The sequence below is a fragment of the Agrilus planipennis genome, unplaced genomic scaffold, assembly GCF_000699045.2.
Source record: "Agrilus planipennis isolate EAB-ADULT unplaced genomic scaffold, Apla_2.0 scaffold171, whole genome shotgun sequence".
Taxonomy (NCBI): domain Eukaryota; kingdom Metazoa; phylum Arthropoda; class Insecta; order Coleoptera; family Buprestidae; genus Agrilus; species Agrilus planipennis.
The window spans coordinates 545,882-561,641 of record NW_020438994.1 but is presented as its reverse complement, the minus strand read 5'-3'; the positions used below and the strand labels follow the sequence as shown (position 1 = coordinate 561,641).

The 15,760-nt window shown below is 31.1% G+C and overlaps 2 protein-coding genes across 2 annotated transcripts in view; one reads left to right on the top strand and one right to left on the bottom strand.

Moving 5' to 3' along the window:
- Positions 1–1,431: 1,431 nt before the first annotated feature.
- Positions 1,432–15,760, bottom strand: part of LOC108739362 (homer protein homolog 2) — a 31,856-nt gene continuing 17,527 nt past the window's right edge. The window contains exons 5-7 of the mRNA XM_018473242.1: positions 11,282–11,466; positions 10,842–10,984; positions 1,432–2,028 (exon numbers count right to left, since the gene is read on the bottom strand). Of these exons, the coding sequence (XP_018328744.1) occupies positions 1,843–2,028; positions 10,842–10,984; positions 11,282–11,466 (514 nt within the window). The 3' untranslated portion in view covers positions 1,432–1,842. The remainder of the gene's footprint in view (positions 2,029–10,841; positions 10,985–11,281; positions 11,467–15,760) is intronic.
- LOC108739364 (cuticle protein 19-like) lies at positions 5,884–10,493 on the top strand. The gene is made up of 3 exons (XM_018473244.2): positions 5,884–9,077; positions 9,245–9,352; positions 9,788–10,493. Exons 1-3 carry the CDS (start codon positions 9,060–9,062, stop codon positions 10,037–10,039), a joined length of 378 nt encoding a protein of 125 aa, XP_018328746.1. The 5' UTR covers positions 5,884–9,059; the 3' UTR covers positions 10,040–10,493.

Genomic DNA, 15,760 nt, shown 5'->3' with positions numbered 1-15,760 from the left:
AAATGTTGTAATATACAGTGTTCTATTTAAAATATGGCAGCTGATGTATATTTCCGGTATATCCGGAAGTCCGCCATCTTAGTAATTTACTTTTCCGCAGATAGATCATTTGACCAGAAACATTTTTTATTGGGAACATTTTCTTCCAATTTCAACGGCAAGACAGCCAGAAAGCAATGCATGCTTAATAGACCACCCTGTATACACTCATAATTAACTTTTTTTGTAGTGATTTCTTTGTCTAGAAAATTTTTTTTTGAACGCTGTGACCAAACCTCCTTTGGGTTTTCTTTGTTTCTTTTCTTCTTCTTCTGTAATTGAACATCTTTTTCTTTTTCTATCCAGGTCTCGTTCACATTTAGTATGTCGTTTTCCTTTAATTCCTCCCAATCCTCTTCGTATAAACCATTTATGCCCCATAGGTACGTTCCAGAATACCACTTGCATGTTTTTCTTATAGTTATTATTAATCATTCCTAAATAGCTCCTCTTGTTCTGTTGTTATTTTGTTGTAGATAATTTTGCACTTTGTCCCTATTTCTCTCAATTCTTTTGCTATTGCCATGCTGTGTCATCGTTTATAAATATTTTGTCTTTTCCTTGCCTCAGTTTATTTTTGTTTTTCATAACATTGTTTGTTTGCTGTATGCTTTTCAGCTGTGCTCCTAAGGTATTTTCTATATATCTTATGAGCCAGAATATCCTTATCATTACTTTTATTCCTGGTTTTTCTTATCCTTTATGACCGTTCCGTTCTCATCTTTCCTCTTTTGCATATCTTCTTCCACTTCTTCCATTTTTTCTTGTAATTCTTTTTGCAGTTCACCCATTGTTTTCTCCATCTTCTTGCCTCTGTCTGATGAGGATAAGTCGGTTTTAGACCCGAGTGGTCTGCCTTTTTGTTCAAATCTTCGTTGGTTTCGATAGCTACCTCACCTCTCTCTCTCATCTCTGAGTCATCGCAAGTTGACATTTTATAATCAATTTCTCAACAGTGGGGTATGCAGTGTGTCTTTATTTAGTTCACTAGTCTTTTTTTATGTGCTTTCCTGTCAAGCTCGGTTTTCCGCTTTTCTTATATCTTCTTATTTTAGGTGCCCGTGTCGACCCCTCGGAGGCCATACAAGCAAATGAATGCTACAAACTTAAAAAATTTTCACTTACGAAGGCACCAAAGGAACCCTTAAAAAACAGAGGTTCTTTATTTTATTTACTGATTACAATGTCCTCTTTTCGCCACTCCGTCATAGCCCAAATCGCCTACAATTCACCTCAAAATTATACAAAAGCACGTAGAGCTTGATACAACAGGTCCGCACTTCAACACAGCAATACCGGAGTAGTTAAAGGCTTGTAGTTCTTAGTAATCGCAATAATAAATTAGTTTTATGCTATGATAGGGTTTGTTCTATAAGTAAAATAAACAGGATGTATAATTACCATATTATTAATTTCACTTTTCTTATAAATTTCAACATGATTTCGATTTAATATAAATCAAAATACGTAATAACAGTCAAAATAATATACGAAATGTAAAAATATAAATACACTCAATAGTGAGCTATAAAATCAATTACCCCAACAAATATTAATGTACTTAATCAAATAAAAGAAATAAATAAAATAATATCTACTTAATACTTAAAAGCTTCTAAAACGTTACCTATTATACGAGGTTAAAATTCTAAAAACAGACTCTGCGTTAACAACCTAAAAATATTCAGTACGATATAGCAATAATTGTGAAGTTTTCACATTTCCACTATAAATAATATTATTTTTAATCAAGCCGAATAATACGAATGAATAAGTACGTTCAATAACTGCAACTTAGACGTTTCACGTTTGTAATGCTGTACTAATTTCTTCGTGAATAGTTGCCAAGTCGGAGATTCGTACTGCTAACTGTTGATTAAGAGTTAAGAGGACCTGCCTCTGAGATTCATGGGCACTTAGCGCAACATCAAGTTCTGATTGAGCCAATTTTACAGTCGCTTGAAGTTCTTGGTTTTCCTTCTGTAAAGACTGAAATTGAACCAATTAGTATTTCCACAAAAACTACTGAAATAAAACTATTTAATATTAAATAAATGCACAACTTTTTGATAAGAATTTTCATAAAAATTGCTGAAATTATAGAAAAACATTACATTAAGTCTTATGAAGATGCCAAAATCTTTTACATTATCGACTTTTATTTTGTTATTTATTATTATTAATAACAGTAAGTTTGGTTTAAAATGCATTTGCGCTTAATTAAGACTTCTTTGTTAATGTAATGTGCTCAAATTCCGTATTATTCTCACATCATACATCAGTATTAACATAATGTCTATCTTCTTGCAAAAAGGTCACTTAAATTAAATGNCGTTTTTGAAGCGCATCATCACTGGGGACGAAAAATGGGTTGTATACAACAACGTCAAACGCAAGAGGTCATGGAGCAAAAAAGATGAACCGGCTCAAGCCATTTCCAAATCCGATATTCACCAAAAAAGGTGATGCTGTCTGTTTGGTGGGATTTTAAAGGAATCGTTTTTTTTTTGAGCTTTTACCGGATAACAAAACGATTAATTCGGAAGGCTACTGTCATCAGCTGGACAAACTGAATGATGCACTTCAACAGAAAAGGTCAGAACTAATCAACAGGAAAGGTGTAGTGTTTCACCAAGACAACGCGAGACCTCACACAAGTTTGGTCACTCGCCAAAAGCTTTTACAGCTTGAATGGGATACAATGCTACACCCACCATATTCTCCAGACCTGGCACCATCGGATTATTATTTGTTCCGGTCACTCCAAAATTTTTTAGACGGTAAAACCTTCACCTCAAATGAGGAGGTCAAAAACCTCCTCGATCAGTTTTTTGCCAGCAAAGACCAAAAATTTTATGAGCGTGGAATTATGCTACTACCAGAAAGATGGCAAAAGGTGTTGGACCAGAACGGTCAATATATAATTTAATAAAGTATTTGTTTATTATACGAAAACTGTCTTTCATTTCCACAAAAAAAAAACGAAATGACTTTCCGAACAACCCTATAAATTTCAACGTCTAAAATAAAACTTAGAGACTTGAAATCTGAATGTGTATTACTTAATGTTGCCATGCAATTTTATCTATAAACAGGTAAACTGCTGAATATTATTCCAGACAGCAAACAAAGATTGCAACGTAGACCTTTATGCGTTTAGTATTTCTGAATTATTTTTCTTTCATAAAAAACGGTCCGCAATAGTCAATACCAATATTTTCGAGTGGTTTCCAAGCAATAGCTCTACTTTTTGGTAGATCAGTCATCACATAATCGTTAGAATTTGACGATGGATTTACCTTAAAACATCTAATACATTTGCGAATTATATGCTGCGTAGTATTTTTGCTATCAACAGGCCAATAACTCTGCTTAACCGCATTTAAAGTGCATTGTACACCTGCATGCATTTGCCATTTATGTTCTCTTTGAATTATCAAACGAGTTACGTCGTGAGAACGTGGAAGTAAAATCGGATGTTTTTTAGAAAATTTTAAGTTGGAATGTCTTAGTCTTCCATCTACCCGTAAAATGCCTCGGTCATCTATGAATGGATTGAGAGAAGCGATTTTAATTCTTTTGTTTACCGGAGATCCTGATTGAAAATTTTTAATTTCTTTAGAAAATGTTTCTATTTGAATTAGGCACATTAAACGCGTATGGGAGGCATAAAGTTCTAACAACGACAGTGGGCCTGTACATGTATTTTGCTGACGTAAATTTGAAATGAAACGTAATACATATGCGAACGTTCTTTGAAGTTTACTAAATGAAGAGAATCTTTTTAGTAAATTAACATGGTTAGAATGGGCCAAGAGCATAACCACAGTTTTCTGCTAGGGAATAAATAAATTCGGTTCAATTGCACTCTGTGGCCAACATTTTTCATTTTTTAAAAGCCAAGAAGGCCCGTGAAGCCAGATTTTATTATAAATAAAGTTTGATGGTTGTTGTCCGCGTGAAATACAAACAGCAGGATTATCTGACATGTGACCAGTCAAAGGTTTTAATTTGGTGCGGTATTTATCCAGTGCAATACTATCATTGAGTCTGAACAGAATTTTACAGTATCAAATTTAGTTTTTAAGGCCGAAATTGTTTGTTTATAAAGTCTTATCAGAAGTACTGCTGCACATAATTCTAATTGGGGCAAAGATATTGTTTTCAATCCGGTTACTCTAGATTTGGCACATATTAATTGTGTGCTTATGTTACCTGATTCATCCACACATCTAGTATAGATACAAGCACCGTAGGCCTTTTGGCTTGCATCCCAGAAACAATGTAATTTGATATTATATAATAATTCTCCTTTATATTTTTGCCACATCGTGTATATTGACTGTGGAACTGACTCGTCCCAATCTAATTTGTGTTTCCACAGCTGTTGTATTATTATTATTGCTAAAATTATGACTAGTCCTAGCAAACCTAAAGGATCAAAAAGTTGTGAGACTTGCGATAATATTGTACGTTTCGTAATGTTGGTTTCATTGGAAGAATTAAATGATATAGAAAATGTAATATTGTCATTGACCTGATTCCAGTATACACTTAAGGTTTTTTTATTGGAGGACGAATCGAATAAAAATTGAGTTTCTTGTGAAATGTGATCTATGTTTTCCATTAAGGCTGTGTTGTTCGATGCCTATTTTCACACATAGTTTTATTAGTTCGTCCCTGAGCTTTCGTGCGTGTTCTAATAATGAGTAGATGAACTACATAAAAATCGTTTTTGAGTACTTCAGCTGTCAAAGGAAAATTTTTACCATCATCGTCGGCTAATTGTTTTAAACATCTTACCGCGAAGAATGGAGATAAAACTGTGCCATTTGTAACACTTTTTTTAATTGAAATGTTTGTATTGTTTTGTGACCTGGTTTTAAGCAGTTTATGCAAAGATTTGATCTTTCAGCTGATTCTATTCTCTCTTAAGTATTTAATTTAAGAATATGTCACAGTTATATATATTGTGATTTTTAGAACAAATTACGCAAGAATTATTTACTTGAGTCGTGTGGTATGAATGCATGTTTCGTTTGTTACTGTGATGCTGATAACTATACTTGTTTGATGGGGATTGCTTACAATTTACGTTTTCATTTAATTTCTTGAATAAGGGGACCGGCTCTGTATCACGAGAAATTTTGTTTAAAAAATATAAAAAAACTTAAAAATGCTGGTCTCTGATCTTCTTCAATAGAACGTTCTCATAATGTACGCGTTTGTTTATCTAATTTAGCCGAAACAATATATATTAACATCTCATGCCATTCAACTGGTTATTCTAGAGTCTTTAGTGCATTAACGTACATTTCAGCCTTTTCTGATAATGATCGTAGTGTAGCGTAAGAAGGGTCCTTAGAAATTTCAGGCAATTCAAAAAGAGCGCGAAGATGACTGCAAATTATTTTTCGCCGATTGTTAAACCCTTTTTTAAGAAGGTTCCATGCAATCAAATAATTATCTTTAAATGCATTAAGCGAGATTGAATCACTATCATGGATCAATGATTTAAATGTATCGTAAAAACTATGCCACTCAATGAAATCACCATTAAACTGTTTAATGTTTATTTTTGGAAGGGTGGATTGCGATGAAGAAGCATTTTGACTAGGAGTTTCAGGAATATTTGCAACTGTACAATCTCGCTCAGTAAGGTTTAAATAATGAATTTGTTTTGCTATATTAACTGAACATTCAAAATGAAGATTTTCTACCTCCTCTCTCTCGTTTTCGTGATCTATGTTAAATGTAAATTTGAATATAATAGTTAATTTACTTTTGTATGGACTNAAAATTTTAAAATTCATTATTTTTAGTTTATTTTGGTTCTTTTAAATATTTACTTGTAGGCTTGTTACAATGATAAATGTTTATTAACTTAATATTAAAAAAAAGACTGCCCATACGTTGACTTCAACATTAACTACTGCTTTTAATTCATAAATAAAAAATACTTATCTTTTTAAGATTAAGATATCTTAACATTTCTGCATATTGCATACAAGTAATGTATTTTAAAAAAAATACACACATTAAATTTTAATTGAGAAAGCTTAGTATAGATCCGCTTATTTAATTCTTTGTTTTTCTGCAGTTCGTAATTTACCCACTAACCATGGCAATTCATTATATTTTATAAGATTTCATGCTAGGGAATTACTACCACTGTAAACATGCTTCGGAAGTAACCGGAAACCTTTGCAATTCGCTAAAAGTTAAGGTTTTTAAATAAATGCGAGTAATTTCAACATATATGGTTATCGATGGAGAAAAAATAGGTTCGTTCTGGCGTATAGACATGAATAAGATAATATGTATATGACTTAGTTGTGTAAGAATTATTTAAGCCAGTACTTACTAAACTCGCATAGCAGTAGAACATTACTGCCAGACAATTGAAAACGTCTCTCTACGTGAACTACACATCAAAATATTCTTGCAATCGCAAGCTACTTTATTAAAAATTAATAGCCACTTAATATTTCAATGCAAATATTGTCATTTGACCATTTAAATCTGAAAAATGTGTTTTTGGTCGAACTGTTCACAAATGTTCTAAAATCTAGGAAGTATTCGGAAAAAGCTTTTGAGTTGCAAACGTAGTCTATATTCATTTAATCGATACAACCAGTCCAAAAATGTTTACGGTTTTCACGTTATTAATTTTTTTAATCTTATGAATCGACTACTAAATTCCGTTATTAATGACTTTTTGGATTTTTGAATATTTCACAAAAAGGACAACAAGAAAATTATTAATCTACCCATTTAAATTGAGCCTTAAATAAATAGATTAGATTGCAACCAAAGGCATAAAACTATTTTAGACCTATTGAGTTTTATCAAAATTCCGCAATGCATGCACATCAAAATGAAATAATGTTACTTGAAAAACCCATTACTAAAGAACTAGCCTTTTTAAAATTAAATCAAACAATTAGAAACTTTAGAAGCACGTCTTTGTTTGATAAAAACGCAAACCCTCTTTTAGGATTGTTTATTTCAAAATAGATAAACTTGTAGTTTTGATCAGAGGAAAATCGTTAGCTTGTAATATGTACTTGTAACCGATTTCAATCATTATGCTAAATGTTGTAATACTCGAGTCTATTTTGCAGAATAAGTTAATGATGCTCTTTTTAATCAAATTAACTTTAGTCATAAAATTTTAATATTTCATAATTAGTTTCTAGTTAATTTCATTCTATTTCTTCATTTCAACGTACTTGCAAGATTTCATATCTGTTTGACTATGGCCTTTTATTATAGTTTACTAACCTTATTAGTTCCGGGCTACTTACTTTAGTCAACAGCCTAGAAAATAATTTGCAAGAGCATACTTAACCGTCATAAAGCGCGACATCTATATAAGACATAGTACGTAGTTGACTGAAATTGAAAGTCAAATTTGAATTTAAAATGAACACAAAACATAACATATGTCTATGGACAGTATTATAGCACCACTGTAAGAAAATAATAAATAATTAAAGTACCTGGTAATAAGAATTTTCACTTTCAGTGATTCAACAAAACGTGAAATTATGTAAACGAAGATTTTCTTATTTAACGGTACTGACTTACAAAATGAATAAGTAGTATAAACTAGTCTTTAGCAAGATAAGTATTTGTATGAAGCAGAACAATAGTAGTACGTCATGGTTGTTTCCTTTTTCAGGAAATAGATCAGATTATACGATGAAAACAAGAATTAGTAGTAAATTATGCTTATTCGATAACTCAATTATATTGTTTATGCCGATATTCATCTAACACTAATTACCATATCTAACAAATACTTAGATAACTATTTATGGGAATACATTTTTTTAGTACTGTACGATCATACAAATCTTATTCGTCAACGCTATTAACAAATATACATAAGTAAAATGATCTAAAATCTAGAAAAAAATATTTAAAAACATGTAAAAGTTTAAATTCTGTCTGGTATTTTTATACTTTGTATGTAGGGATCTCAGGGAATGTAAGGTAAATCAAACGTGATCAATCGAATTTTTTTTAAGCAGGTACCCATTTCTTAAGTATTACATTTTCGTTTTTTGACAGTTAATCAACTAAAAGGGAGACAATTCTAATTACCACAAACACTTTGAAGAGCGGACATGTAGTTCACCCACTATAATTGTAGACATTATTTACGCGATACTTCAAATTAATCGATTAATAAACAACATAAAATGTGAATCGACTCACATTTCTAAATATGAAAATTTTTGGTCTAACTAAACCCTATTTTCAACATCAATTACAGTTTATGAATATTATACAATGTATGTATATAGCGAATTATTAAACAATAAAATAAATAGTAAAACGATAATAACTATGCATCATTAAATAGAGATATACTATCTTATGATATTATACCATCTTCATTTTATGGTTAATAATTTGTAGAAACTGTCTATGGCGTGCTGATGAGAACAAATAAGTTTTAAACCAAGATCAACGTCTGGTAGTTTCAATAAATTACCGACCAAGATCTTAAACTGTTTTTAATAAAAATTATATAAAGGAGAATCATTAAAATGAAGTACAGAAGTCGCAGTCGTAATATTTAACGTACACCAAGTTAATGATTATTTTGAGAGACACTTTCTTATTAAAATACAAAAGAACGTCCTGGGTAAAACTGATTTAATTTTGTGAACACTGAAATCAAAATAACACATTATTTTTCAAATTATGTAAAAAACACGCACTATTCGTTCCGTTTCTCTTTAGTTCTCAAGGAAATATGCGTTGCAACTTGCACGATGTGAAGCGTAATTATTAAAATCGTAAAATTACGTTCGCTGAATTGGAAGTAAAAATTAACGCCGCTAAATGTTAGGCGATAATAATGTATCATGCACACTATATAATAAGAGAAAGTGAAAAGGGGGCGCATCCTTTAGGTGGGTGGTTCCCCTTATAAAAGGCAAATCTTTTTTTTGATACTCACAGTGTTTTGAAAACAACAAACTAGTATACAAAAACAGAAGAACAACATGATCCACTACACACAAGTGAGTTACACTTTTTAACTAAATAACGGACATTTGCTACTTATAAATATGATTTTGTTGCTATGGATAGTTCAGTTGCGAAAAATCACAACAATAACAGTTTAAATAACGAATAATTGTTGGAATTTATTTCGAGTAGTTAATAGTAAAATAAAATATTTGTACAGATTTCATTAGCAGTTGTCTGTCTGGTTGTTTTGGCTAGCTGTGGCTACATAGAACATGGGTATGAAGGATATAGTGTTGGTGAATATGAACATAAACCGGAACCTTACGTAAGTATTTTTAAAAGATGAAACAGAAAAATAATAGAGCAGAACATTTCGTATGTATCACATTCGTTTTAGAAATTACTGTTGAAGCATTCCTTCAAATAGAAATATTGTTAAATCAATTAGTTATTGATTTTTATTTACTTTATTTTTTTCGAGATACAAAACGTTTTGAAACTTTAATGAAATATTGAATGAGACTCCACTGAATCGTAACTAACAATGATAATGTCACAACTAAATTAAGTCATCACCGAAGATGCCGTCAGAGAATTATGGTAAAATATTTGGAAAAGTAAAAGTCGGTGGAATACGACAGAACACTCTAAGAAAATCCTTGAACCCTATAATTAAATCAATGTACTTAAAAAGCGTGTTGTCTGACTGATAATTCTTATACTAATAACAATAATAGAGTACTTTTTATTTGATTAACAGCACTACCCTAAATACGCATTTAATTATGAAGTAAACGACCCATGGACTGGAGATAAAAAGCAGCAGTATGAAGAAAGGGATGGAGATGAAGTTAAGGGAACCTACAGTTTAAAAGAAGCCGACGGAACCACAAGAGTAGTTCAGTACAAAGCCGACAAACATAATGGTTTTAATGCAGTGGTTCACAAGGTCGGAAAAGCACATGAAATCGATCATAATCAAGTAGAATATACCCATGGTGGTCACTACTAAACCTTATACAATGTAGATTAAGTTAAATTTAAATATTCATAAAACAACCATGCCTAATAACGATATAGAAAATATTTCAATTTGTAAATATTATATTCTTAATTGCATGCATAAACATTCCTTTATTCTTCGATACAATAATACCCTTCTTACCTAAAATATATAAATACATGTATATGTATATGAATAATGTTATGTAAACCATTCAAAATATAAAATGTACGATACGGATAAGTATTTTTTTTGTGCAACAAATAAAACCAATTTCGAAGGTACTTAATACTTCTTTTGCATAAATTACCCATAATACGGTTGGCTTCGTCCAAGAAATTAAAATGCGTTGAAACAGGATGTTACATTTATATTACTAAATAATTTGTTCAGCTTTCTTGAACATATTACGTAAAATGACGAAATAATAGATATTTGTATTAGTAAAATTCAATTCTTTGATTAAATTTAAAAACCATGAAAGNGTTATTTATTATTATTAATAACAGTAAGTTTGGTTTAAAATGCATTTGCGCTTAATTAAGACTTCTTTGTTAATGTAATGTGCTCAAATTCCGTATTATTCTCACATCATACATCAGTATTAACATAATGTCTATCTTCTTGCAAAAAGGTCACTTAAATTAAATGATGTGTTCCTTCGGTTTTGAGCAAAATTTTCAATGAAATACTAAATCAAACATATTTTCAGTATGCTAACAAATTAACACATAAAATGTATTTTAATCTATAATATCAGGATTGAATTTAAAAATTTACAAAATGTATATTACAATTAATTTTGAATTACCTGAGAAGTTTCAGATACTTTATGTAAATTATTCAGCTGTTGAACTTCTTTATTTTTAGTATCGAGTTCAGCTTCAAGTTCCTCAACCCTCCGTCTTAGAGAATGAATTTCCTTTCGCAGTTCATCCGCTAAATCACCACCCCCTAACAGCAAAGTAATATTGTAATTAATACTATTCGAGGTGTATTAATTGTGTAACCTTTTAATAATATATTGAAATGAGTGCAAAATTCACTAGGAATAATATTTCACAAATTTTATCAAAAACATGCTTAACTTTATCGTTTCGGTTGTTACGCTGAACATGCATTTCTGTACCTTTTGAAAGTGATACCGTTAAGATTTTTGTGTTATATTATTCTCAGCCTGTTTTATATGACACTTTATTAATAAAGTGATCGTTACAATGAAAAGATAATTATGTTTTTATAAGTAATGACCTTTAATGTTTTCGAGATCTGACTGATATTTCGCTTTCATTCTCAAATTTTCTTCTTTGTAGCTGTGCAACTGTCTTTTCCATTCATCTACGTTTGCTGTGCTTTCTTGTAGAGCAGCAGTTAAGCGAGCATTGTTACTCTTAAGAGTTGCTAACTCTATTTCCCATTTCTTAGCATTGGCAGAACTATAACAGAAAGTTGTCTAAAATATTCATTAAAATATTAATATCGGATTGGGGATCAATGTGCATTTCTTTTAATACTAATTTAGGGAACGTATGTTTTAAAAACAACATACAGGTATTTCTGTAGGTAGGTATCTTAAAAACTTATTGAGTAACTTATACAGTATTGATTTAAGTATCTTAATGTTAACACGAATATAAGGACGTAAATTAACAGAACCATATATCAATCAAAATGTTACAGTTGATCTGTTTATAAGGTCCAAAAGATTATCAGTTCTACTAGACATGGGCTGCAAATATAAGTTAAAATTGAGAGAACATTCAAAAATAATGCCGAGATCTAATACTAACAATATACTCTAAGATAAGAAGTAAAAAATAATCGTTGTGAAAAGCAAAGCCCTATTTTTAATAAATAATACGGTTTAACATGTAGATATATTAGGGGTTGGATCGTTATTATCAGCCTAGGTACTTAAATTATTTAAGTCATCCTACAAGAGTTTTATATCCGTAGTGTTATTCATATCATTAAGTAAAAACATCTACCTATTTATAATGCTAAAATGCAATGAGATATAAATCCTAAATAATATTAAATTCGTTAATGTTGGATAATACCGAATAAAAACTGTGCTGCACTTGGATTAACAAATTCAAATATATACTTTAAGGCAATAGCATCAAGCATCTTAGGAATACAACTGATTATAGCATTATGTTTATAATTCTTCTTTATTATTTTTTTGTATTTAATGTTAAGCCGAGTTTTTTAACATAGTTTGGATGTGTTTATGTTATTAATGATTGATAAGATAGATTGAACACATATAATATCCGTTTTTGCATCATTAACTTAACAAGTAATATTTTTAAAGCGAAAATTTTTATCCGCAAATTCAGCCTGTATATCAGTTACATTACATTACATTACATCTATTGAATTGCTTTTATATCTCAGTAATTCTTGTATCACAATCATCAATTTTTTGTTTAGCTATATTTAATGTGCTCAACTGCATGTACTCATAGCAGAGTCTTTCATTCATTTGTTGGGAATGATTTGTTGTGAGATAGATTGCTAATTAACTTCTTCGCTTTTATTAAAGTCGTCACTGTGAAGTTCTGGTGTTAGGTCATTTTGAATTAGTTATTTCAGCAGTAGGAGATCTTGAACTTTTCCCTGGTCTTATTCCCCGAATATTATTACAGAACGATAAATCACTACGTTTATATACAGCCTCCACTCCATATCCGTGAACATTCTCTTAAAACAAAACGTATAGCGCAGTTCAGTTTCAAATAGTACATCAATAGTATAAGTGCTTTTGCTTCCATTATATTTAAAAAAAATCCTGGATATTACTGCTACAAGTTATATTATTCACAATATTATTGGTGGGTGGTTTGTGAAACATTGCTTAATATTTTAAGACAATAAAAGTACATTAAAATGTTTCAAAATATAGTTTATATAAATTGGGTAAATTATTAAATAAGAGGTTACCACAGTACAACTTTAACCATAAATATGCGTTAAAGAATTCTATTGATTCGTCCAAAAAAACTAAAGCACTACCTATCCCTACAGTAGCCTTTCTTCTTTATAATTAGATATTATACTAAATAACAGGATAATGAACGCAGACCTCAATTCAGAAGAAGAAACAATACAATTAATTAACAGTATCAATGTAATCACACAAAATTATTTAAAATTTAAAGGCAAATTTTATAAACGAATGAACGGTCTTCCTATGGGTACCCCCATCTCTCCCTTATCAGCTGAAATTTTCATGGACAATTTGTAGAAAGATCTTTTTAATTGTAACAGTTGAACATGTATTCTATTGGACTCGCTATGTAGACGATGTTTTTAGCATATGGAACGGCAAATTAGAACAATTATAACAGTTTTTAGATTTAAGTAACTCTTTTTATAATAACATAAAATTCACAATGGAATTAGAAACAAATAATAAATCAAACTTTTTAGATACAGAAGTAACAAAACATTTAAGTCACCTAGAGTATAATATTTACAGAAAATCTACCTGCACTGATGTTTTGAATTAAAAAACACTTCAATAAATAAAAACACGATGGTTCTTAACAAATCTATTTAAATCTATTATAGCTCGTTCGGAAGAGATGATTTTCCTGTGGAGGTGGTCGATAAACTATATTTCATTGAGAAGGATAGGGAGCTAATATAGTCACAAGTATATAACATGATAAATATGCAAATAAGTTCTGAAATAAAGGTACAACAAAATATATATATACAAAAGAAGAGGCTATATACAAGAGGTAAATACAACACAGATACAACAATAGATTTAAGAAATTACAAGGGGTGCAGATGGTTAGACATTCTAGGAAGGAAGGTATAAGGGAAATTTGGCAATAAAAATGAAAGTAGAAATAGTCACGTACAACTAATAAATGGAAGGTAATAAGCTCAAGATGAATAAACTAATAATACGACAGCTAGACAACTATAATAAAATACACAAAAGGTCCAATTCACAACATGCACTGCCCGCCTTGAAAGACCAAGTCTTTCAATCACTTCACAACAAATTATCAAATTATGTTTCGATGGGTAAAACACATAACTTTCTCACTGCACGTTTCACAGTTGTGTTTGATAATTTAACTAAGGCAACCCTTCGGATTCCATCTTTACCTGGGAAGAGGTCTTCGACTCTGCCCAATTTCCAATGGAGCGGCGGTAGATTATCTTCACTAACAATTACCAGGGAGCCTTTCTTTAAAATTGTTGGTATCTGCTGTTTCCATTTGGTTCTAATTTGGAGTTCGTTGACATATTCCTTACTCCAACGGGTCCAATGATGTTGAAGAAGTTGTTGTAGTCTTTGAAACCTTGATAATCTTGGTTGGGGAATGTCTTTCACGTCCGGATCAGGTTGTGAAGTTGGAGATCGTCCAATCAAAAAGTGGCCGGGAGTTAATGGGTTCAAATCATTAGGATCAGACGATAAGGATGACAAAGGACGGGAATTTAAAATACATTCAATTTGCGTCAATACCGTATAGAAATCTTCAAACGTTAAATTTGCTGTACCTAAAACGCGTTTTAGGTGCGTCTTAGTAGATTTTATGCCCGCTTCCCAAAGTCCTCCAAAATGAGGCGATCGAGGGGGAATATTATGCCAATTAATCCCTTCGGTTGACAAATTATTAATAACTTTTTCCTGATTTTGATTTATAAGTTTGTATAAGTTTTTAATTTCGGCGTTAGCCCCAGTAAAGGTAGTTGCATTGTCTGAGTAGATATTCTGGGGCCGTCCGCGCCTACTTATAAACCGTCTAAAAGTAGCTAAAAATGCGTCTGTGGTTAGACTTGTAACTAATTCTAAATGAACGGCTTTAGTGGAAAAGCACACGAATAGGCAAACGTAACCCTTTATTAGTTTAGCTCCTCTGGTACGTTTTTCTTTAATTAAGAAAAGGCCTGCATAATCAATACCACAATTAAAAAACGGTGGACAAGGTGTAGACGAGATTTTGGTAAATCTCCCATTTGATGTTCTATGCATTTCGGGTTTGTTTTCACACAAGTGATGCAATTTCTAGTGACAAGCCTAGCGGTATTGCGACCAGACAGTGGCCACCATTTTTGCCTAACTGAATAAAGTAATGCTTGGCTACTACAATGGAACAATCTTATATGTTCATGCCTAAAAAGTAATTGTGTGAAATTGTGTTTTGCTGGCAATACAATTGGATGTTTTAATTGATATTCTTTCATAAACTTTACGTACTCTTGCTTCGCAATTGTATTCTTTTGCAATTTTCTTTCAAAATTAAAAAATCTATTTAATGCAATAGTGCGTGAATTTCCTAATTTATTTATCTTTTCATTAAAGGGAATCTTAACGATAAACCTACCATTTACTGAACGACTAACTGTTTTTAAAAATTGATTTTCGCACTCTAATTCTTCATTCGAGAAATTGTGATTATTATTACTACAATCTTCTAGCACCCAAAATTTTTCTATCTGTAAATCTAATGCAGAATTATTATTAACCTTATTAATCAGGTAACTTTGACAAGACGGGGAATTATATGGATATGTAAGAGGGCCAGCTACCACCCAACCTAATTTCGTTTTTTGTAAAATGGGTTTATTGTTACCTAATTGGATTTGTCCCACACAAAGTAACTCCCAAAATAGAGTTGAACCTAGCAACATATCTACTTTATCAGGTACGTTAAATGAACTATCTGCAAGTGTAATATTTTGTGGAATATCTAAGTCATC